Here is a 23,765-nt window from a genome sequence, read left to right on the forward strand (position 1 = left end):
GGGATCAGCAGAGGGCAATACAATTGATTCCAGGTTATATACCGTATTTGCCGGCGTATAAGGCGACTTTTTGCCCTAAAAACATGCCTCCAAGTGGGGGGTCGTCTTATACGCCGGTAAATACATTGTCACTCGGTGCAAGAGCGACGGGGCGGAGCTCCGCAACTTGCGAAGCCCCTTCAAGCCCAGCCGGAGTCTCTCTTCCTCCTCCTCCCACCCACCCACCCACCCTCCGCCCGGCTCGGGCGCGCGGAGGCCAATCTGGAGGTGGGGTGGGGGTGGAGCGGGAGGGTCTCTGGCGGGCCGCCGCCCAGCCAGCCCCGAGCCGCGTAATGGCCCGGGGGAGTGGGGGGAGAAGGTGGTGAGGGTGGACTGTGGCGCCCCTCCTTCTGGGCAGCGGGCGGGGCGGCAATTTGCTCCTCCGCTTCTCCCTCCCTCTTTGAAAGACCGGGAGGGCTGTGCTTGGGGCGGGGGGTGTCCTCAGGAAGTTCCTGATGGGACCCCGCTGGGCAGGGCCACCCGGCTCCCGAGCTGCTTTCCAGGGTCCCCTTGGGAAGAAAAGGGTCCGGTGGGCGGTGGAAGAAGAGCGGCGCCCTCCTCCCGCCCCCTGTCCCGTCCCGTCCCTCCTCTTGTCCCCTCCTCCTCCCCGCTTAAGAGAGAAAGATCTGCCTCCCTGCCGGGCTTCCACCGGGCGCCGCGTCCCGGCCAGCGCGCTGCGACTTGGGAACCGGCCAAGCGACTTTAAAACCGGCGGAGGCCAGAGATAGCCGGAATTACCCTCCACACCACACACACACACACACACAGAGAGAGAGAGAGAGAGAGAGAGAGAGAGTTGGCAGCTGTCCATCCCCCACCCTTGGAGTCCCGATGGCACGCACGCGGGGCTGTCACAAAGAAAGGGAGAGGAATTGAGTGCCAGCCTGAGAAAGGCGAAGCTGCCTCTCTAAAGCATTTTGGTGGCTTTGTAAGTTTGGGGGAAAGGGGTTGGGGTGTCAATCAAGAATTATATCCAGAATACCCCAAGTGTTACAACTTACCGTATTTGCCGGCGTATGAGACGACTTTTTGCCTTGAAAAGCATGCCTCCAAGTGGGGGGTCGTCTTATACTGCGAGTATATAACAAAAACTATATTTTGAGTGGAAATGTTGGGGCTCGTCTTATACGCCCAGTCGTCTTATACGCCGGCAAATACGGTACTTTTTCCTGGATTGGATGGGTGTCATGCTTTAATGTGCTTTCTGACTGTGCCTTGTCTCCATTTAGAAAATTGGAAAAAGTACAGGGTGCTAGAAAAAGGTAGGTGAATACTACAGTTCAAGAGCGTTGCAAGCTCCAGTTGGTTCTGTGTGTTCACTTGGTTTATTTTTTATTGTGTTGTTGGGTTTATTTTGTCATGTTATTGCATAAAAACAGGATATGAATCTAAAAATAAATACAATATTGGGCCTGAAACCAGCATAGTGTGTATTTTGCACAGAAAAAAAAACAGCAAAACTGACATCTTACCCTTTCGTTCATCTTAACATACTTTTATTCCCGAGCAGAATAAACTTTAATAATAACAAAGATGCTAACATATTTTTAAAATATGTACATGTAATAAATGCTCTCTTCCTCTCAAGGCTAGCTCATTTTAACTTGTTAACATTTTAAAATGCTTGAACTACTCTGTTAAATTAACATTATACATAAATAAATAGGCTTCCTCCTGAAGCAGAAGCATCTGTTATCTTATAACATTCTATAAAGATTAGTAATTTCTCGACATTGCTGACCCTATTTTTTACACAACTTCTTGAACTGTATTAAACTCGGGCACAGGCCAGATTCAAACTAGAGAAAATTCTGGAAAATGTCTCCAATTAAAAATCCTCTGAAATTAACTGTACAGTACAGACATCTTGGTGAGATCCTGCATTGTCTGGTCTTAGAAGATCACCCCATCTGCTTTGTAATCGTTGATACTTCAATAATCAAGGATATGTTGGTCTGTTCTAAACACAATAAGGGCCTACTTACATTACTGAATTTTAATGTTCTAGGACAGTGGCCCCCAATCTTTTGGGCACCAGGGACCGGTACCATGGAGAGAGGTTTTCCGTGGACCAGAGGAGCGTGGTTTTATATGCTGCCTGCCTCCCGTGGAAGGGGCTTTGCTTGTTGGTGTGGCCCGATTTCTGGCATGCCATGGACCCATGCTGTTCCACGGACTGGGAGTTGGGGACCCCTGTTCTAAGATATTTTATCCAGCAATATTAAATAATATAGCCCAGAAATGATAGCCTTAGAGAACATACTCTACATAATTGCATGCACTGTAAACAATGCAGAACAGGAATGTACAAACTACAAGGGTAGAGAGGGAAATGGTTTAAGAAATGGTAACATGGAGCACCTAAACTGAGTTGACATTTGAGAGGTTGGTGGTAGATTATAAGGCTCTGTGTGCATACATTTTCAGGTCCAGTCTTGATCTGGGTCGCTAATTAAGGAAAGGAAAAAAGAAACCTTGCCCTTTAAGGAATAGGCAAAGTTCTTTCCTTTTGTGGATTCAAATTTCCCGGCTGGGAGAAATGCAAAATGATTTGGTCAGCTGCGTTGAAAGTCAGAATCAGTTTATTAATAGGAAGGCAGGTAAGAAATCTCACAGCGGTTCCTAGGATTAATCTAATCTTGTGAGTAGAGAAACCCTTTTTTATACCCTTCAGATCCTTTTATTTTGTAAGTGTGAACCCCTGAAGTCTTTGGTTTGTGTGTGTGTGTGATGAGTTCCTGTCTCTTGATATTGGGATCTCTTCCTGGGATCTTGGTAGGGGTAATTGTTTTATATTAGCCGTTTGTTCACTTTGTAGCTGCTTGTTGCATTAGGTTGCAATATCCTGAGTTTCCTGTTATATCTTTTGGTTTGCTTTTCACAAGTTTTTATAGCTTGCCATCTATTTGATTTCTATGGGAAAAGATCTTAGCTAGTTTGTAGGGTTTTTCTCTGTATCTCATGCCTGTAATTTTCTCCTTCCTTTGTTGTGAAAAGTAAGCTGGCTCCAGCTATTTTAATAGCCCTACTTGACAAAGGGTGGGGGCTGTTTTCCTAGAGGAGAGGGGAATCCCAACTTCCAACATCTTGGCATTTCTCTAGTGGAGAATCTATCAAATAAGTATTTGCAAGGGGGAGGAAGTTATGTTTTGTTTTTGTTGCTTCCAGCCTCAAATCATCTTGGACAAGACAGATCAGAGAGTTCTCTCATTTTGAGAATTGTTTTGCTAAAAGTTTGAGAACAGTTACCTGGATAAAAAAAAAGAACTGATGGATGATTGTCAAGTGAAAATAACAAAGGAGGAGAGAAAATTCAGCTGTATAGAAATACCCGCCAAATGAATGGGGCAAGAAGGAATATCTGCAAAACAAATGGGGCTGAAGGCTGAAATAATCAAAGTGAAAAGTGCACAAAACAAAAAGGCTCTGAATAAGGGGATCAGATACGGCAGAAAAGACGATTTAATAGATAAAGGTCTGAAACAAAATCTTCAATCCTTATAGATTAGAATAAACTGAGAATACCTGAAATAAAGCCCTAGTGCTGGAGATCCAAAGTAATCAACCCATGTATGAAAGTAGCAACTAGCAAAATAACTACAAGAAGAATGGACATAATCCAAAATATTATTTGCCAATCTGTTCAAAAACTGCAAAGAGTTGTTTTTACCATCAGCAATAAAAAATAAGCATGGTTTTAAAGGAGCAATCGCTAACAAGTCTTGTTAAAGAAAACTCCAGCTACCTTTATTACTTGTTACATTGCACCTGCTAGAAAAATGACATCCAGTGATCACACCTGTTAGCTGGATGATGGACAACTGATGATCAAAGAAAAACTTTGTTTAGGGACAAGGTGAAGGCTGTTCTTGCACCGTGTTGGACTTTCCCTGCACTATAAAGAAACGATTCTGTAAATTTGATGTAGTCCAATAATACTTAGCAACGTTAGCTATAAAATGCACAATCTTGAGATGTTCTTGTTTCTAAGCAATATTTTATGGTTAAAATTTACTAAGCATGCAATTTTATTTTTGTTCAAACTGCTAGCAGAACTACTAGCCCTTTATGTTTTTCTAATGCCAACCTTTAATAAAGGTCCTTTTCCCCCCTCCTTTCTGAATCTTTAAGCACAATATATTACAAGGTCTGTGCTTTTCCTTTCCGCTTCTCAATTCTTCTTAATCAACTTGTTCCGTTTTTCTATAAACCACATTCTCAGAACTGAGGACATGAAGGGCTTCTCTTTTCTATATCAAATTTAATCAACCATTCTAGCTTCGTTCGATTGCTTCATTTGAACGACTCCTTCCTTTGTGTCATTTGAAGACTTTTAATTCTCCCTGGGCTTAGTCTGAAAATATCTGCTGTCAGATGTGTCATTCAAAAAGCTCTAAAATTTCCCTAAAAGAAAATTCTACTGTTTGTCCTGGGGGGAAAAAAACAACAAACCTCTGCTCAGTTTTTATGTTGAATTGGAATGCAAGTGTAATTCAACTGAAGAATGCAGAGTGTAACTTGGCAAACCATTCAACGGAAATGAAATGAAATGCAGCGTTACAGACTCCCCTGAAATCATGATTCAGACTGTGAGTAAGTGTGCACTATAATAAAACCCTGCTCTTTTTCAGAGAACAGTCATCAACATAGTGCATTACTCATACATGACTGGTATTCAAACAGAATGTTAGTCAACAGGTTTTTTTTTTTTAAAAAAAGTTCGAACATAAATAAAAAAACCACAATATTTGTCCATTCATAGGAAAATAAAGCCATTCCTTTGCAACATTGTGCATCGATCCAAGGGTGTAAATATATCCTTATCTCCTTGCACCATAAAATGTCTTCCAATTTCAAGAATGCAGCATAGCTACAAATACTAATCCTTTCTGAAGCTTTTTTTTTTTTAAGACAACAAGAGACACTCCAGTAAGACTGCTATGGTAGCAGAAGCAATCAACAGGAGTTTGAAATCCCTGAAGTGCTATCTACAAGAACTCAATTAGTAACTGATGCAGCATATAAACAGTAGCCGTTCAGATGAAGAAAGAAAGGGGGTTGCAAGCCTTCAAACAGGAAGATAAAAGAGGAAAACTGATCACAGTGGACACTGTTTAACTAGGTGAAAGAAACTTCCCCTATGAATGTAACATGAGGATGCTATCAGGAATCTCATGCTAATGTCTTGGGAGCAGAAGACAACATTCAGCATTGCAGGAATAGATTTGCATTCAGGGAAGCGTTTCCCTGACCTTCCACAAGCCTATGAAAATAGCTATATCTTTCTAAGGAGCTCCAGTGGCAGGGGTTTTTGGCCTGGCAGAAATGGAGATGCAGTGGCAAAGGGGCATTGTTGGATATAATTCTTTGACAGGCTCAGAGTAAGCTCCCTTTGGAGTAGCATCTCTGCCTTTCGGTACAAGTCAGTTTGTACGGATTAGAATGCCCAACCCCACTCAGAAAGGTAATTCACCTCTTCCCCTGCGTGCAATCTTTTCACTGATGGCCATTCTAGAGAGCTCATCAAGGGAGAGTGCTAGCTGCCATTCTGATCTACTTTAGACATTTTGAACATCACAAGCTACTCGCCCATTTCTAGCTACAAAGTGTAGGCTCCACTTAAACAACTATTACCAGTTTCTCTCTGACACCCCATTGACTACCAAACCCAAGTGTTCCACTAAAATCAAATGATTGCCCCCAAATTATTTTACAATCCAAAAATGAATTAATTTTTTATAGGAATTCAAGGCTTACAGAGAACTAAACTTGGTCCCCCTGAAGGAAGGACAGAGATTTTATGAGTTGGGCTCTTGTGCAAGAATGTTTGAATCGAACCCTCCTGACCCTCGGAATTCATGCAACTCAGGATCTTTCTTCATCCTCTTGATAGTAGCTATCAATTACATCTGAATTAAAATAGACCACTGTAACAGTGATATCATCCCTATACATGCGTGCTAAGTCATCAGGAAGAGTCAACATTGCCATAAGCTTTTCCTGGTCTATCTCTCCATACTCATTGGCACCAATGGCATGTCTGATAAGGTGAGTCGCCACATTCCGGTCACAGGGCTGGGCAGTCCGGGCCTTCCTCCGAAGTAGGTCTTGCACATACCCCAGACTGGTTGGTTTCTTAAAAGTGAGCTGAGTTTTCTGGACATCATCTTTAACTGTATGGTTTGCAATGAGCTGGACCACCTCTTCGTTACTCAACATGTCCCACAGGCCATCAGAAGCAAGAACCAAGAACTTATCCTCCTGTCTGATTTTGTGGTAAGTGACCTCCGGCTCAGCTGTTAAATAAGGGGGCGTGTGATAACACGGAGGGACATACTCATAGATGTTTAAATCCTCCAGGTTGCAGTGGTTTTTAAGGATGCTCTGCTGCAGATCCTGACTCCACTTGAACATAACGTCTCCAAACGCTCTGGAAGGCATAAGGACGCCCAGCAACCTGTCGTTCATAAGGAGAGTGTTCCCTTCAGAAGTTGGGTGCTCACTTTTCAACCGCGAGATTTCTGACGCGTTGAAAGCATTGTGATCTCGGGTCAGAGGTAAAGCAGACCAGGTGCCATTGGGGTTCTGAGCTCCCAGGATCACCCTGCAGTCCCCAGCATTGGCAACATGCAAGTGAAGCTGATCGACATGAGCTAAGCAAGCCGTTGCGCCCGAGAAAGCCACCTGTAGAGCGATGTTCTTCAGAAGTTCGTTCTTAGCAGGTGCCTGAACTTCCAGCGATATGTCTGAATCCAGCCTTTTAAAAGCCCCGATCAAAGCTTCTTCCATCGTCAGCCCAAGGTCTGTGTCCGAGTTCAGTAAGTCCTGCCAATAAACTCTGAGCTGCTCCAGGTACAGGGAGGCCACCTCGTGGAAGAAGCTGTCGTTGGGGTGTTTGTGCCACTGAAGAATAGGCAGGATTGGTTTCATAGATTCCATGGCCAACTCAATCTCCTCCAGGGTTTGCCGAGAGAGAAGAGAGACGGCAAGGTAAGAAAACAGCCTCTCGCTAACTGACTGAGCACAGGAGTAGCCAGCATGGCCATCAAAGACTCCAAACATCATCCCCCTTGTCTGCAAACAGGTTGCCGCGCTTCGGCGGTCTTCTATTGGCACGTTGGCTCCCAGGTGGTTGGACTCGAATTTCAACACCGAGCTGGGATTTTTCCCGTCAAATTCAGGGACGGTGTAGGATAACTCGCTCGCCCTGAGGACCTCATTGATCTGTGGTGGCGTCAAATGGAAAGAGAAGTCTTCTTCCTCCGTGGAAGTATGTCGGAACGCTTTTCCCAGAGGGAAAACATGGGTGGCCTTGCAACTACAGCTTGCTGGGGACCAACCTGAACGACCTTTGGCAAACAGACTTTTCCATGCTTGATTTTGGGAGAGGACGTATCTGGAATAGAGGCGTCCTCTTCCAGGCAAGGTGGCAACAGCAGACCTTGAAATAATAACCCAGCCAGGCATAATGCTCACGATTCCTTAGGCTTCCAATCAGCACGTTCTGGAGAGTCTACAAGTAAAACAAAAACATAATTAAAGGAGAAAACAGGAAGATTGCACAAGGCTTGGACAACCTTGAACTACGCCGCCTACAGTTGGACTTAAGCGTAGTACACAAAATTATCCTCTACAACAGGGATCCCCAACCTTTTCGGACGCGCGGCCCGGTTCCAGCGTCAGCTGGGCCGCGCCCGGTTCCGGCGTCAGCTGGGCGCGCGCCCGGTTCCGGCGTCAGCTGGGCGCCGCCATCTTTTTGACGAAAATCACTTCCGGTGACGTCACGAGTGATTTTTCGTCAAAAATGGCGGCGAGCGCTTCGTGAGCTTTTTCGGTAGAAATGGCTTTCTACCCGAAAAGCTCATCGAGCGCTACGCCGCCATCTTTTTGACGAAAAATTGCTTTTTTACCAAAAAGATGGCGGCGCCCAGCAACCAGCGGCCCGGTAAGGCTTGTTCCGCTGCCCGGCACGTCCGTCTGCGGACCGGCGGTTGGGGACCCTGCTCTACAATGTCCTACCAATTAATGACTACTTCAGCTTCAACCACAACAATACAAGAGCACGCGACAGATACAAACTCAAGGTAAACCGCTCCAAACTTAATTGCAGAAAGTACGACTTCAGCAACAGAGTGGTCAATGCCTGGAATGCACTACCTGACTCTGTTGTTACATCCTCTAACCCCCAAAACTTTAACCTTAAACTATCCACTGTTGACCTCACCCCATTCCTAAGACTTCTGTAAGGGGCAAACATAAGCGCACCATTGTGCCTACCGTCCCTGTCCTATTGTCCCCATTTATTCATACCTATTTCCTGTATTCATATTCATGTTTATACCTATTATCTTGTAAGCAATTGACAAATAAAATAAAATAAATAAATAAATAAAAATTTCTACAGCAATGGGTTGACAAAATTATTTTCTACCAAGAGGCTCCTGAAGATATAATCGCTTATGATTGTTCTCAATAATAATTTTGTCTGCCCAGGCAGCTTACAGACATCAATCTGGTAACATTCACATAGATGAAATTAAACAATATTTCTGGATTCTTAGCAGGGGTCAGCAGTAGGACATTTTCATAATTGCAATATCCCTTCTACTTGGAAACCGTTTCTGGACTTTGTGCTTGAGGTGAGAAAAAATGAAACCTTGATTTTGGGTTTTCCCAATCAGATAGTATTGCTGTTATAGAAATGGCTAGTATATATTATTATGTAAAAGTAAACAGTTGAGGTTCTGCGTTATTAACTTATTCTATTGTGCCAAAAAGAGTTGAAAAAGAGTTTTCTTTTTCTTTTCCCTTTTACTCTACACATTTTCCCCTTCTTGTCCCCCATTTCCCTATTATTTTCATTTTTCTTTGTATTTCTATATTTTACGTTATGAGTAATAAAATTTGTAATCTCCAAGATTTCATAACTGCAGCATTTTGAAGTAGCCTACACATCTTTACAAAATTCAGTAGTGGAAATCTTTCGAGACAGATTGCTAAATCTTGAGGCTTCAGGTTTTTCTTACATGATATCTGTAATGGTATGTTGGAATGACCTTGAAGAAAGCAGGAAGAGCCGCAGACTAGACAATCATCATGTAAAAGGCATCTCAGTCCACAGAAAGAAAAGGGTGAGGGAAGTATCTCAAAAGGGATCTAACCTATTTTTCTGGAAAGTAAAAGTAAAAGAGGGTGAAAGTGCTTTCAAACTTGCAAGATTCTGTTACCGTAACTTTACAATAAAGGTAACAGCAGCTCATGGTTTATATTTCTTGTTTGGACTACCTGACTAACAATACTTTAAAGAGCCATGGTGGTGCAGTGGTTAAGTGCAGCATTGCAAGCTAATTCTGCTGACTGCCAGGGGTTCGATCCTCACCGGCTCAAGGTTGACTCAGCCTTCCATCCTTCTGAGGTTGGTAAAATGAGGAGCCAGACTGTTAGGGGCAACAGGCTGACTCTGCAAACCGCTTAGAGAGGGCGGTAAAGCACTGTAAAGCGGTATATAAGTCTGTGCTATTGCTATTTCAGGAATATGATAGGTGGAACATTATGACCTACAATGATTTTGAGGCTCTTTCAATTTTCCCTTTAAGTAGGAGACATAGAAGGCCATCATACATTGTGATGGCCTATTGCACGAAAGGTCTGCTGATCTGCAGATCACCCACAACATAGGTAGATTTCAAAACTGCCAACTGTAGGCATTGCTGGAATGTGTGTAGATACCAAGATAGCAAAAACTATTTACTTAGTCCTCATCTATTTTTACAGGACATATGATTTGCTCCTATGGGTTAATGTTTGTAAGTTTATGTCATCAGAATAGGGCAATGCAGTGGCTCAGCAGTTTAGTGGTTGGGCTTATCAGCTAGAAAGCTGGCAGCCCAGGTTCAAAAGCTGAGCACCATGTGATGGGGTGAGCTCCCTTCCTTGTCTCAGCTCCTGCCAACCTAGCAGTTTGAAAGCGTGCAAACGCAAGTAGATAAATAGGTACCATTTCAGTGGGAAGGTAATAGTGCTCTGTGACATCATGGTGGCCACATGATCACGGAAATGTTTTTGGACAGCGCTGGCTCAATAGCCTTGAACTGGAGATAAGCACTGGCCCCTATACTCAGCAACAACTAGCGGAGTAAAATCAATAGGGAAACTTATTTTAGTTCATCAGAACGCACTTTTTTACAATTAATTTTACAATTAAAGAAACTGCATTACCCAATACTTTGCAGGGTGTTTTTTTTTTTTCCAATGAAAGACTTCTGATCTGCTTCTCGGAATACAGCTATAAATGAATGAAAAGTTAGCCACCTCCCAGTCACATCTTGCAAAACTCTCAGATTTTTTTTAAAAAAATCTATTTTGTAACAGCCCACATGAGGAGTAAAAATTTGGTTTGAGCTTCAATGGCTGGCATAAAAGAAACTCAATAAATAAAGTAGCATCCCACATTGGCTGCCCATTTCTCTTTGGTTGCAATTTAATGCGCATTGTTTTGGGAGGAAATCAGACTTACTGATATCAGAGTACTTGTTTCTGCTCCGCAGTGAGCAAAAAACAACTTGAAATGTCTGGGACCATCCTTACCTTGATCAATGTTAACCCAAGAAAGAGTGTTCTATTATTGTAAAAGGTAAATGTTTCCCTGTCCAGTTGTGTTCTGGTCTAGGGCGCAGCGTTCATTTCCTTTTCATGGTCAAGGAAGCCAGCATTGCTTGAAGACAATTTCTGTGGTCATGTGTCTAGCATGGCTATATGTCAAGCACGCATGGAATGTGTTGCTTTCCCACTGAAGTGGTATCTATTGATCTACTTGCTGAGAAACTCAGCATCTTTAACTGCTGAGCCCAGTGTAGGTCTTCTTTATAACATAGAATCATAGATGTTTCTCCAGGGAAAAGAGTTATTTCTCTCCCACCCCAATGTGCTCCAACAGTTTAATTAGGGGAAACTCTTGAGTAACAGCTGAGCCTGGCTTTTGATGATCTCTGTTATTGAGAACCATAAGGAGAAAGGAAAACAAAGTACAGGAGCATTTCCAAAGAAATCTCTGGAGATATACACACGCCTACACTCCGTTTACTTGTGCTCCTTTTATCAAAGCTTCCAAGTGATTTATTAACTTAAATCATTAGGAAATGTCGTATCTCAGTGGAGATAGGAGACCGGCTTTCCTACACAGAAGGTTTCAAATTTAAATCTTCATCCAAAGCTGGAGAATTGTTTTCCCAAAACTTTGAAGAGCCTTTTCTTATCGGGGGCTGATTCACACATTATCCTGACCTAGCCTTTATTTTGGTTGGTTCTATTTCAGTTAGTTCTGTGAACTATCACTGGTAAAGAACAGGTTAGAGTTTAGTATAATATGGGAGCCAAACCAAGTGAGTTTTTCTCAACAAGCATGATTTTAAGACCTTATGCAGGACTTATGCAAGAAGCACCTGTTAGGTGCAAGAAATCAGGAGCCAGGATAGAGTTCAAAGCACTGCAAGTTTATTTCATGACACCTATACACAAGAATCTTATCTACTAATGGTCAATGCAAATTGGCACCAGGTGAGAGTCAATGGATTTCAAGGGATGCTGGAATTCATTCTTCCAAGAGCGTAGAGACTCCAAACTGATGGTGCCTTGGGCTCAGCCTCGTCATCTCCTACAACACCATGCGAAATTGGGTTCAGGATTTGGAGGGACAAGACAGATTGATAGCTCTACTGTCCTGAATGAAGAGTACCGAGTTAAATTAGTAGATCCTTTCTCCATAGTAAATAGGAGTTGACTGTGATGGCCAAAAAGAAAAAAAAAGAAAAGAACTGGAAAAATTACACCGATATAGAAAGCTATGAAAAGAAAGGGGAAGCCAGAAATGATATCCCAACCCAGCCCGGTCCTTCCAGGAGGCAATTCTGCCAGGGTCCTACTAGAAGCTGGGGCTTCTAAAGAAGAGCTGGAATGCAGAGAATGTCAACATGCAATCATTTTCAACAGCCATTCAAGGAAGCGTGGGAAAAGAGAGGCCAAGGAGTTTGAAGCAGGAAAGGCTAATAATGTTCTATATCATCTCTCCCTTTGCTCAGTGTGTGTCTTCCTTTCCTGAAAACAATAATTCCTACACCGTGCTTGTTTATGTAACTGGGGAAGCATACTGTCCACTTCTGCCAGCCCTTTGAGGTAGCTAGGATCAAGGAACAAACATGGCAAGAAATCCAGGAATATTTTATAGTTGTCTTGAAGGCTTGTTCTGAACTTTCACCGCTCCTCCTGAGGGACAACACAGCCTCTTTCTCATACTACTTTCCCAAGGCTGAGTAATTGTCTTCCGTCTTTCTGCTCAAAGTCAGAACTAAATTCCTTTAACCACTTCCTCTCATTTCAGGGGAATTTGACATCAGACGTGGGTTAGCCCAATTGGTAAATTCAACCCACAGGCTAAAACTGGGCTGGAGGAATCAAGATTTCAGATAAACTCAAGGCTGCTTCCAATTCCAGACTTAAACTGCCATGCCTTTCTCGCAGTTCGTGGTGTGCAAATCCACATTGGTAAATACCTGACTCATGAGATGTAGAAGTAATCCCCAATTTTAATTCTGCGGCTCAAGGTAGCTTTGCCCAAACTTGATGCAAAATAGAAGGAGAAAAGCATGCAGCTTCCTTCACCTCCACCCAAGATCTGAAGGATCCCAGAAGAGAGAGGCAGGAAGGCAATAAACTGGCTCAACCAGATTCTTCTTTCTCCTGGGCCTCCCCCATAATCACAACAGCCACCAAGCTGTCCAAGCAACAATGATTCTGTTGTTCAGAGGTTGCTCTTTCAACAAGATTCATTGGGTTTTATTGACCATTATTTACGCGGCTTGCAAACTGCTTTGGGAGGATAGCTATCTAAATGGCAGGATATAAGATAGCTAATAACAAAGATGACTAGGGGGCTAGGGCTGGGCTGCTGGGGGTTTGGAGGGGTTTGGGAGAGCCCCTAACTAAGATTCTGTGCAGTTTGAAGGAACCCCCAAATCCCACTCCTGGCCCACCCTGCCCCGCCCCTCCCAGGAGTCCCCACACGGCCTGTTTGGGATGCAGGTAAGTGCAGGGTACGCGCAGAGGCTTAGGGAGGGTGAAAAACGGGCCTCCCAGAAGTTCGGGCCCATTTCCGGCTTCCAGAGAGCCTCCGGAGCCCGGGGAGGCCATTTTCACCCTCCTGGAGGCTCGAGGAAAGCCTCCGGAGGCCGGGGAGGGCAAAAATGCCCCCCACCACCATGGTGCAGGAGGCCGACTAGGCCACACCCACCATGGCCACGCCCACCCAGCAACCGGGTAGAGAACCCTTTGCTAAAAATTTTGAAGCCCACCCCGGGCTAGAAGCTCTAACATATGAAGAACAATTGCAGGAATTGTGCACGTCTAATGTGATGAAAAGACAAGAGGTGACATGATAGCAGTGTTCCAATATCTCGGGGGGCTGCCACAAAGAAGAGGGTGTGTGTGTCAAGATATTTTCCAAAGCACCTGAAGGCAGGACAAGAAGCAATGGGTGGAAACTGATCAAGGAGAGAAGCAACCTAGGACTAAGGAGAAACATCCTGACAGTGAGAATAATTGATCAGTGGAACAACTTGGCTCCAGAAGTTGTGAATGCTCCAACACTGGAAGTTTTTAAGAAGAGGTTGGATAACCATTTGTGTGAAGTGGTGTAAGGGTTTCCTGCCGAAGCAGGGAGTTGGACTAGAAGACCTCCAAGGTCCCTTCCAACTCTGTTATTCTGTTCTGTTATCCTGTTATTTCTGTATCCAGCCCAAAGAAAGTCCAGACTGGCACAGGATCTCCTGCCATAGGCAGGGGATTAAACTAGAAGACCTACAAGGTCCCTTCCACCTCTATTATTCTACCCTATGTTCTAATGCAGGGGGTCTTGGAACTTGGCAGCTTTAAGATTTGTGGGCTTCAACTCCCAGAATTCCTCCTCCAGTCATGTTAGCTCAGGAATAATTCTGGGAGTTGCAGTCCAACTTGCCAAGTTTGAAAGACCCTTGATCTAATGTGTTAGTTGTCAGTTTCTGGCACCCTCCATCCTCAAAGAGCCCCTGCTAATTTCACAATTGAGGTCACCTGGTCATGATGAGAGAAAACATGATACATTGTTAGGAAAACAGGAAGATTTGACCAGGATAGGGAAAGTAAATAAGATAAGAACACCCATCCAAGGAAAAGCTTGGCAATAAATATAAGATAAAACACTGAGGCACAGGAAACAATGTCATGCTGACCCCAAGTTGGTAGTTTAGCATATAGAAAAGAAGGGGGGCAAGGGGAGAGCTTTCTAGGTGTGGTGTGTTCGGTGCAGGGGTATAAAATGTATTGTTTAAGTAGTGAAATTTGCTCTCCTTGTACTCAAACCACTTGGGAAGGGTCCTGGAGGCTGCCTTTGCAGCTTCTTTTCTTTCCTTCAATGAACCTTTGAAATTTTGCGTCCGAGACTTGTCCCCGTGTTGTGAGTATTTGCAAATTTATTTGGGGGGGGGCTCTTAAATCTCACAATGAGACCATTTCTTCTTGAGATATGTGGAGGAAGAATGGCAGGGAATGAACCCAGAGAACACTCATACAGAAATCCTGGATTGTTTCATCATTTGGCACCACCTGTTTTTGCTCTTTTGCATGATGGAGGTACTGTCTCATAGCTGTTTCTGTCAGCCTCCCAAGCAGACCAGACAGGAAATATGACAAGGTGAGCTAATTCTACTTTATTATAAGGTTGCAATAACAGAACCTCACAAGTGTGAAAGAATAAATCTCCTGCTACCATTTTTTTTTACTGCCGTATAACCTAGGGTGATTCTTTTCTAAATTTCTTTCTCTGCTCTTTGTTCAGCTGCAGGCTGCCTCCTTATCTGATCATCCTGTAGACAGCATTGTTTATTCCCTTTCCAAGGTCATTTTCACATACCATTAAAGTTTTTATTTACCCCAAAACTACAGCTGCATCAACACTGTCTGCTAGTCCATTTTTGTAGAATAAACCACAATTGGCTGTTAAGACTTTACTAAGTCATAAATCACAGTTCACAAGTTAAAGTGGGAGAACCTATTAATTTAAAAGCAAAAATACCACATTACATGGCATCATATTCCTGTAAATTTAATCTAGATTTTAGTTAATACTGAGCTGGACACAATTCCTGGTCATAAATAAATACTTGCTATCTGTCCACTATTGTCTCCCCCTTTTGTTATGTGTATAAATCTTATGATGTATAGATTTTTTTTCTAGTCACCCACTTGCACTACATGTCCAATGTATGCAGATTTATGTCTGCTAATCAAAAACTCAACTGTTCTGGATGGACTAGTTTGACTTGCAGTCCGTGGTTTTCTTAGTAATTATACATTTAATCTATACAGTAATCCCCACTTTACAACCATTTGAAGTCACAATAGATCTTATAGTCATAAAATGAAAATTCAGGTAGTTAGTTACTGCCATATATGTACAATGTTTGCTGGGTCCTGTAGTTGTCATTCATACCTTCCTAGTCAACTTCCCACAAGCAAAGATAATAGGGGAAACAGGATTTGCTTAACCATGTAGTACAGTGATTAAGAATACAGATAATCAGAGTTGGAAGGGACCTTATAGGTCATCTAGTCCAACCCCCCACCCAAGCAGGAGACCCTACACCATTTCTGACAGATGGGAAAGTCTCTTCTTGAAAGTCTCAAGTGATGGCGCTCCCACAACTTCCGAGGGCAAACTGTTCCATTGGTTGATTGTTCTGTCAGAAAGTTTCTCCTTATTTCCAGGTTAAATCTCTTCTTGTTCAGATTTGCTTAACAACTGCCTAATTTAGCGATAGAAAATCTGGTTCCAACTATGTTCATAAATCAAGGACCACCTATATATAATTCCGGCAAGAGCCATTGTCTACTTTCTTATTAAAAACAGAAGTTGTCAAGTTTCCTTTTGAGAAAGACATTGCCACTTTTTCTTCTGTTTGTTTCCAGTGCAAACTAATGGAAGAAAAAGTGGAAATATTGTTATTTGTCCAAAGAAAACTTCACAACTTCTGTTTTTAATGAGAAATTAGACAATCGCTCCATTCTAATGGCAGGAAGTGAAGAGGAACTAAAGAGCCTCTTGATGCGGGTGAAGAAGGAAAGCGCAAAAAGTTGGCTTGAAACTCAACATTAAGAAAACTGAGATCATGGCATCGGCCCTCTCAATTCCTGGCAAATAGAAGGGGAAGAAATGGAGGTAGTGACAGATTTTATTTTCCTGGGCTCCAAGATCACAGCAGATGGGGACTGCAGCCAAGAAATTAAAAGACACTTGCTCCTGGGGAGGAAAGCTATGGCAAATCTAGACAGCACACTAAAAAGCAGAGACATCATCCTGCCAACAAAAGTGCGTATAGTCAAGGGTCTGGTTTTCCCAGTTGCAATGTATGGCTGTGGAAGGTGGACCATAAGGAAGGCTGAGCACCGAAGAATTGAGGCCTTTGAACTCTGGTGCTGGAGAAGACTCCGGCGAGTCCCTTGCACTGCAAGGCCATCCAACCGGTCAGTCCTAGAGGAGATCAACCCTGACTGCTTTTTAGAAGGCCGGATCCTGAAGATGAAACTCAAATACTTTGGCCACATAATGAGAAGGAAGGACTCGCTGGAGAAGAGCCTAAGGCTGGGAACGATCGAGGGCAAAAGAAGAAGAAGGGGACAGCAGAGAATGAGGTGGCTGGCTGGAGTCACTGAAGCAGTAGGTGTGAGCTTAAATGGACTCCAGAAGATGGTAGTGCAGGGGTCACCAACCTTCTGGACCTCAGGGAACCACCAAACTCATAATTTTAGATCCCAGGGACTACTAACCAGTTCTGTGGGCATGGCCTAATTTGTGGGCGTGGCTTGGTGGTCATGTGACTGGCTGGGCATGGCTTGTATGTAAATATTATAAATATTTATATAAATATCAAATTTTTTATTAAAAAAGAGCAACTTTTACCAAAACCAGGCAAAGCAGGCAGGCAGATTGAGTTGCTCACAGAATCACAGATTCATTCAGAGATCTATGTATCTGCCATTGGCTAGCTCAGTCTGTCACATAAAATTTACTTGCAAGCAAACTCACAAAATTAACTCACAACACACCATGCATGTAAATATTGATTTTTTTATTTAAAAAAAGAGCAACTTTTACCCAAAATCAGGCAAAGCAGGCAGATTGAGTTGCTCACAGAATCATTAAGTGATCTATCTATCTGCCATCGGCTAGCTCAGTCTCTCAAATTTGCTTGCCGTGAGTCTGCACTGAATTTGCTTGCAAGCAAACCTTCAGTCCTAAGGGAGGTTTGGCTGTGCTGAGCCAAAGATCTAAAGACTAGCTAGAAAGCAAGAAATCCAACCATTTCCTGCTTCCTAGCTAATCTAAATCTCCCAGCACAGCAGAACAGATGATGGTCGGAAAAAGGAAAAATAGCAATTTAGCAGGCAAGTTTGCAGGGTAAGGAGTGAGTGGGCGGGGAGGGTTCCCGCGGGCCATGTGGGCGGCGCAGCCTTGTGTTTCTGTGCAGCCTGGATTAATTGCTTTGTGAGGGTGCTCTAGGGGTGAGATTTCTCTGTGGCCCACCAAAATTTTATCACGGCCCGCCGGTTGGCGACCACTGTGGTAGAGGACAGGAAGGCCTGGAGGAACATTGTCCATGGGGTAGCGATGGGTGGGACATGACTTCGCAATTAACAGACAATGGCTCTTACCCGAATTATATACAGATAATCCTTGATTTACGAATATAATTGAGATTTTCTACTGCTAAATAAGGCAGTTTTTAAGTGAATCACTGAAGTGACTCAGGTGTTTGTTAAGCAAATTCGGCTTCCTCTATTATTGTTACCAGTTTTTTTCAAATCACATCTGTTTTTTATTGCTTTCTTTTTCAGAGTTTCTACTTGCACTCCATTCTCATAAATTATAATCAATACAGCATTTTCTACTTACAGAAACAAAGAAAATTAAAAAAAAACCAAGAATTATGAAACATTTCAAAGTTATTTACCTTGTTAATCATTCATGTTTTCACTTTTTTCAAGTATTAAGCAAGGCGGATGGTCCTTCACCAAGACCTGTTGAAAAATCAATGTGAGATTTTTAAAAAAGTAGACAGAAACATACTAATTGTCAGTGCTTGCAAAACAAAGCCATTATTACTCCTTAACTATACATTTAAATGCATTCACAATATATACCTGCCCATTACATAGTGTTTGTTATAATTTCAATATCTCCAATATCTCAGGGGCTGCCACAAAGAAGAGCTATTCTCCAAAGCACCTGAAGGCAGGACAAGAAGCAACGGATGGAAACTAATCAAGGAGAGAAGCAACTTAGAACTAAGGAGAAATTTCCTGACAGTTAGAACAATTAATCAGTGGAACGACTTGCCTCCAGAAGTAGTGAATGCTCCAACACTGGAAGTTTTTATGAAGAGATTGGACAAACATTTGTTTGAAATGATAGAGCATCTCCTGCTTGAACAAGGAGTTGGACTGGAAGACCTCCAAGGTCCCTTCCAAGTTGTTATGCTATTCTTATCTACAGGCAAAGATTTCTTTCCCTTGCACAGAAAAAGAATGCCACTTCAATGCATGAATATTCTTTAAGACGGTCCATGTCACACAATAAAAAATTGCTGTGACAAAAGTAAGTAGCATTCTAGGGTTGATTTTCCATATTATGCTAAAGTACATTTCCCTTGACTCAGATCAGCTGCAGAAACAAATACAAACTTGTTTTTAAACCTGAATATTAAAGCCTTCTCTTTCATCATACCACAAATGTTGTTTAAAACAGCAATTTCCCAGTCTATAACTACACCCCAGGTACTCCCCTCCCATAATTGCTTCACAACCTCAGTGAAAAATATAACCTGCAGCTAAACACCTTAGCTGATCAAAACAGACCCAAAATGTACCTAGGTTTTTAATAGTCACATTTTGTTACACATCAAACTAAACTTTAGGCTGTTTAAATAACAGGCCAGCAGGAGGAATATTATTTTAGCTGCTGATATCAGTGTTTGTGGCTGAGGCTTGCAGTTGGTTGACTTTGCTTTTGCGATATTGTTAGAAGTGCATGAACCCATGTTTGCATGTCAAAAAGGTCAGCCAGCAAAAACAGAACACCAAGAGAATGCAACACTGATAACATAACAGCAGGTTGATCTTTTCACACAAGCTTTCCCTCGCACATATGTGCTAGTCATTTCCGGCTCTAGGGGACGGTGCTCACATCCATTACAAAGCCAAAGAGCCAGCACTGTCTGAAGACGTCTCCGTGGTCATGTGGCTGGCATGACTAAATGCCAAAGGCGCACGGAACGCTGTTACCTTCCCGCCAAAGGGGTCCCTATTTTTCTACTTGCATTTTTACATGCTTTTGAACTGCTAGGTTGGCAGAAGCTGGGACAAGTAACGGGAGCTCACTCCACTATGTGGCACTAGGGATTCGAACTGCCGACCTCTCTGGTCGACAAACTCAGCGTCTTAGCCACTGAGCCCCCACGTCCCTCTTAAGCTGCCATTAGAATCACATTAAAGATGAGCCTCTGTGGCACAGTGGTTAGAGTGCAGTACTGCAGGCTACTTCTGCTGCCTGCCTGCAATTTGACAATTCAAATCCCGCCAGGCTCAAGGTTGACCCAGCCTTCCATCCTTCCGAAGTGGGTAAAATGAGGATCCAGATTGTTGGTAGCAATAGGCTGACTCTGTAAAACCACTCAGAGGGGGCTGTAAAAGCACTGTGAAGCGGTATATAAGTCTAAGTGCTATTGCTACTTCAATGATCCAGGTTATTAAAGCAGCAGCATCTTATGGAGGCTCCCACACAGACCTTCCCGTTTAACGAACACAAAGTAACTGCATTCACACAGGTTCCAAAATATTTCAAATCTCATATGATGAATGCACAGCTCTGGAACATGCATTGTTCCTTACACTCTGTGACAAGTTCACCAATTCTTTTTCTTTTCGCTGATGATGTAAAGCTATTCAACACCACCGACAATCCTGCTACCTTTCAAAAAGACCTCGACTATGTGTCAGAATGGTCAAATAAATGGCAACTTCAAATCTCAACAAATAAATGCTCTGTCTTACATATTGGCAAAAAAAAATATCAGAAAATAAAATACAAGCTGAATAGTCAAGACCTTGTTGATGATCCAAACTCTGTCAAGGACCTTGGAGTACTCATCGCTAATGATCTAAGTGCTAGAGCCCACTGTAACTACATAGCCAAAAAGGCATTAAGAGTTGTTAACCTAATCCTACGTAGCTTTTTCTCTGGTAATATCACACTACTAACTAGAGCATACAAAACATTTGCTAGACCAATACTCGAATACAGCTCATCAGTCTGGAACCCGCATTACGTATCTGATATTAACACAATTGAGAAAATCCAGAAATATTTCACAAGAAGAGTTCTCCACTCCTCTACTAGTTGCAGAATACCTTATGCCACCAGACTTGAAATTTTAGAAAACCTAGAACTATGCCGCCTTCGATCCGATCTAAGTATAGTATATAAAATCATACATTGCAATGTCCTACCTGTCAATGAATACTTCAGCTTCAACCAATACAAGAGCAAACAATAGATACAAACTCAAGGTTAACCGCACCAAACTTGATTACAGGAAATACGACTTCAGCAACAGAGTGATCAATGTCTGGAATATTCTACCTGACTCTGTGGTTTCTTCCCCAAACCCCAAAAACTTTAACCTTAGACTGTCTACTATTGACCTCACCCCTTTCCTAAGAGGTCTGTAGGGGGCATGCATAGGCGCATCAACGTGCCTATCGTCCCTGTCCTATTGTTTCTTTTTATTTTTCTTATATGTGTCCATTCCATGTAATCATAACTATGTTTATACTTATACCTGTTATCTTATAATCGTTTGACAAAAATAAATAAAATAAATAAGTAGAGAAATTCTACTAAACTTACACCCTATAAATACGATCATTTTTGTAAACCCAACGTATGCAATAGATGGGGGGAAAAACTTCAACAAATGCACCCAACTTCCTTCAAATTTTGCAACTTTGGAAAATGCTGGGATATTCTTTAGAATCCTTTCCCTCTTTTCTACTACTTTATCTACACTTCTTTCCCACTGTATTAAATTTCTTCTTCTCCCTTAACTCCAAATCCGCACCGTTTCAATTCTGCTTTAACACGTCAAATTAAACATGATTTTAAAAAGGGAAACGGAATGCAGAGCCTCCTTTTTAAAAATAAATAAATAAATTATCTGCCGCACCCAATTTTTTGTTGGACCTTAAAGAGCAATTAAAAAAAAATAACATTAATACAATTTAATAGCAACCGAATCGACAAGCTGGGAACTATAAAGCGTTCAACTTGAGAGCTTCCAAACTTGGAAAGGGTTCCTTGGCTCCGTTTCTGAACCAAGCGCCGATCCGATCTGCGGCAATTAACGGCAGATCCCGTTTACACGACAAAGGAACCAGAGATAAAGAAGCCACGCTTAAAAGCCCAAAACAAGCCAACCAACCCTGTATTTTTCTCCAGGCGATAAAGACGTTCCCTTGCTGACTTCCTGCACGCTGAAACCTCCTCGAAAAAGAGAAAAAGCTTCTTCTCTTCTCCCCGCAAATTAATCACATTCCGGTTTGGGGCGTTTAAGAAAGAGCAGCAAGCTGGATTTACAAGCATGGCAAGGCAAAGCGAAGCTTCAATAGAAGCTTGACTGCGCCCCTGGAACGCGCAGCCATTGGCTGCCGCGGGAGGCGTGAGAGGGTGATCAGGGAGATGATTGGCGGCCGTGGGGAGCAAAGCCACGCCTCCCCGCGCCACAGCTAACTAGCGTGGGGCTTTTCTAACTGGGTCCTGTTGCCCGCCCCTAGCGGCCGTTCGGAGTGTTGCAGCCTCAAACCAGGGACGCGCAGAATTCCGAACGCAACGGAACCCGCCGGGGGGGGGGGGTTTCTCCGCACGTGTGAACGGGCACTAGAGAACGTTTTCGGGCTCTTTTGGATGCGGGCATCTCCAGGAAATAAAGTGAACCCGCATGTTCTCAGGCCGAAGCCTCCACGCCCGTGCAACCTTAGGAAGACTAAGTGGTGGGGAAAAAAAAGACGTACCTCGTGTCGGGTGAGCCTGCCTGCTAAGCAACCGGAGCCGTGTGAGTTTACTCGGAGGCGAGGCGCTCCTCCCCCTCCTCTACGGGAAATGACAGCGAGCTCAACCCCAAACTCCCTTCCTCTCGAATAAGCCCTCCCCGCATCTAGATATTAGCTTAACAGAGTGGGAAGGGACCTTGTAGGTCATCTAGTCCAACCCCCCCGCCGAAGCATGAGACCCTACACCATTTCTGAAAAAGCAGTGTGTGTCTGTCAGTCTTTTGCTTTGTGCAGTCTCTCCTCCCTCCCCCCCCCCCCAGGAGGAAATTACGAATGCGGGTGTGTTTTGCTTGTGTGTGTGCGTGTGTCAGTCAGTCACGTTTCTAGTGGGGGATTTGCACGACCCGGGGGCCTTCCAAACCCGGTGGGGGGGGAGGATGGGTTTCCCACGCCGGTTTCGCCAGCGTTTCCTCAACAAGCCTGGATGAAGTCGGTTTGCATTCCGGTTTAACCCTAATCCCGTGCCCAGCCATCAGTGCTCCGTTTCCCCAACACACCCCAGTAATACCCACCCACCCCAGGACCGCAGAGCCTGCAAACACGGAAAGCTCCACGTGCGCGCAAATACCCACGTTCTTCCAAAGCCGCGCGTGTCGACCCCGTTGGCTCTTGAGGCTGGCTGGTCTTTTGGGTTGGGAGAAGGGAAAAAGGCGGCAAGGAGCAGCAGCCCCGCCTGGATACGACCCGCCCTCCTGCCGGCCTCGGATGGCCTCGCGGGCTGCTTGGCTGTGCCGCACCCTGCGATCAAAGCCGGACTGCCTCGGCGAAGGCGAAGGCGAGCCCGCGGGGTAGAAAGGTGAGGCTCGGTGCCCGCCGGCCTTCCGCTGGCCTACAGGTGGATTCCGACGTTGCATGAGACAGGGAGAGGAGGAGGAGGAAGAGGAAGAGGGAGGAGGAGAAGAGGAGGAAGAAGAAGAGGAGGAGGGGAAGGAAGAAGAAAGAAGAAGGAAAAAGAAGGAAATAAAGAAGAAGAGGAGGGGGAAGAGGAAGAGAGAGAGGAGGGGAAGAGGGAGGAGGAGAGGAGGAAGAAGAAAGAAGAAGGAAAAGAAGGAAAATAAGAAGAAGAGGAGGAAGAAGGAAGGAGGAGAGGAGGAGGAGAAGGAAGAAGAAAGAAGGAAAAGAAGAAGAACAGGAGGAAGAGGAAGAGAGAGGAGGAGGAGGAAGAGGGAGGAGGAGAGGAGGAAGAAGAAGAAGAGGAGGAGGAGGAGGAGGAGGAGGAAGAAGAAAGAAGAAGGAAAAGAAGGAGAAGAGGAGGAGGAAGAGGAAGAGGGAGGAGGAAGAAGAAGAGGAGGAGGAGAAGGAAGAAGAAAGAAGAAGGAAAAGAAGGAAAAGAAGAAGAAGAAGAGGAGGAGGAGGAGGAAGAGAAAGAGAGAAAAAGAAAAAGAAAGAAAACTTACTTCCCGGGTTGCCCAGACTTTTTCAGCACCTTGCAAAGTGCTGCAAAAGCTGGTTTCTCCAGCTCTGCTCCTTGTGGATTACCTAGGCAAGGCTTCGTCTTTAAAGGGATTTTGGATAAGATCTTAAGACTAATCCAT

General features: G+C 43.7%; 1 protein-coding gene and 1 long non-coding RNA gene across 10 annotated transcripts in view; both read right to left on the reverse strand.

Annotated features, from left to right (window-relative positions):
• Positions 1–23,765, reverse strand: part of LOC148129833 (uncharacterized) — a 304,663-nt gene that overhangs the window by 139,926 nt on the left and 140,972 nt on the right. The gene's annotated exons all lie outside the window — the stretch shown is intronic.
• On the reverse strand, positions 1,508–23,700 carry PDP2 (pyruvate dehydrogenase phosphatase catalytic subunit 2). Of its 9 annotated transcripts, XM_087971602.1 has the most exons (5): positions 21,603–21,772; positions 18,078–18,144; positions 10,037–10,166; positions 9,066–9,208; positions 1,508–7,552 (listed from the first exon to the last, which is right to left on the reverse strand). In XM_087971602.1, exon 5 carries the CDS (start codon positions 7,504–7,506, stop codon positions 5,905–5,907), a length of 1,602 nt encoding a protein of 533 aa, XP_087827728.1. In that variant the 5' UTR covers positions 7,507–7,552; positions 9,066–9,208; positions 10,037–10,166; positions 18,078–18,144; positions 21,603–21,772; the 3' UTR covers positions 1,508–5,904. The 9 variants fall into 9 exon arrangements, with proteins under 9 accessions (XP_087827728.1, XP_087827730.1, XP_087827732.1 ...); XM_087971604.1 differs by lacking the exons at positions 10,037–10,166; positions 21,603–21,772 and adding an exon at positions 23,628–23,700; XM_087971606.1 differs by lacking the exons at positions 10,037–10,166; positions 21,603–21,772 and adding an exon at positions 22,803–23,078.

Source organism: Notechis scutatus, chromosome 9 (genome assembly GCF_049901735.1).
Source record: "Notechis scutatus isolate UNSWTSFEM ecotype Mainland chromosome 9, rNotScu1.2, whole genome shotgun sequence".
NCBI lineage: Eukaryota > Metazoa > Chordata > Lepidosauria > Squamata > Elapidae > Notechis > Notechis scutatus.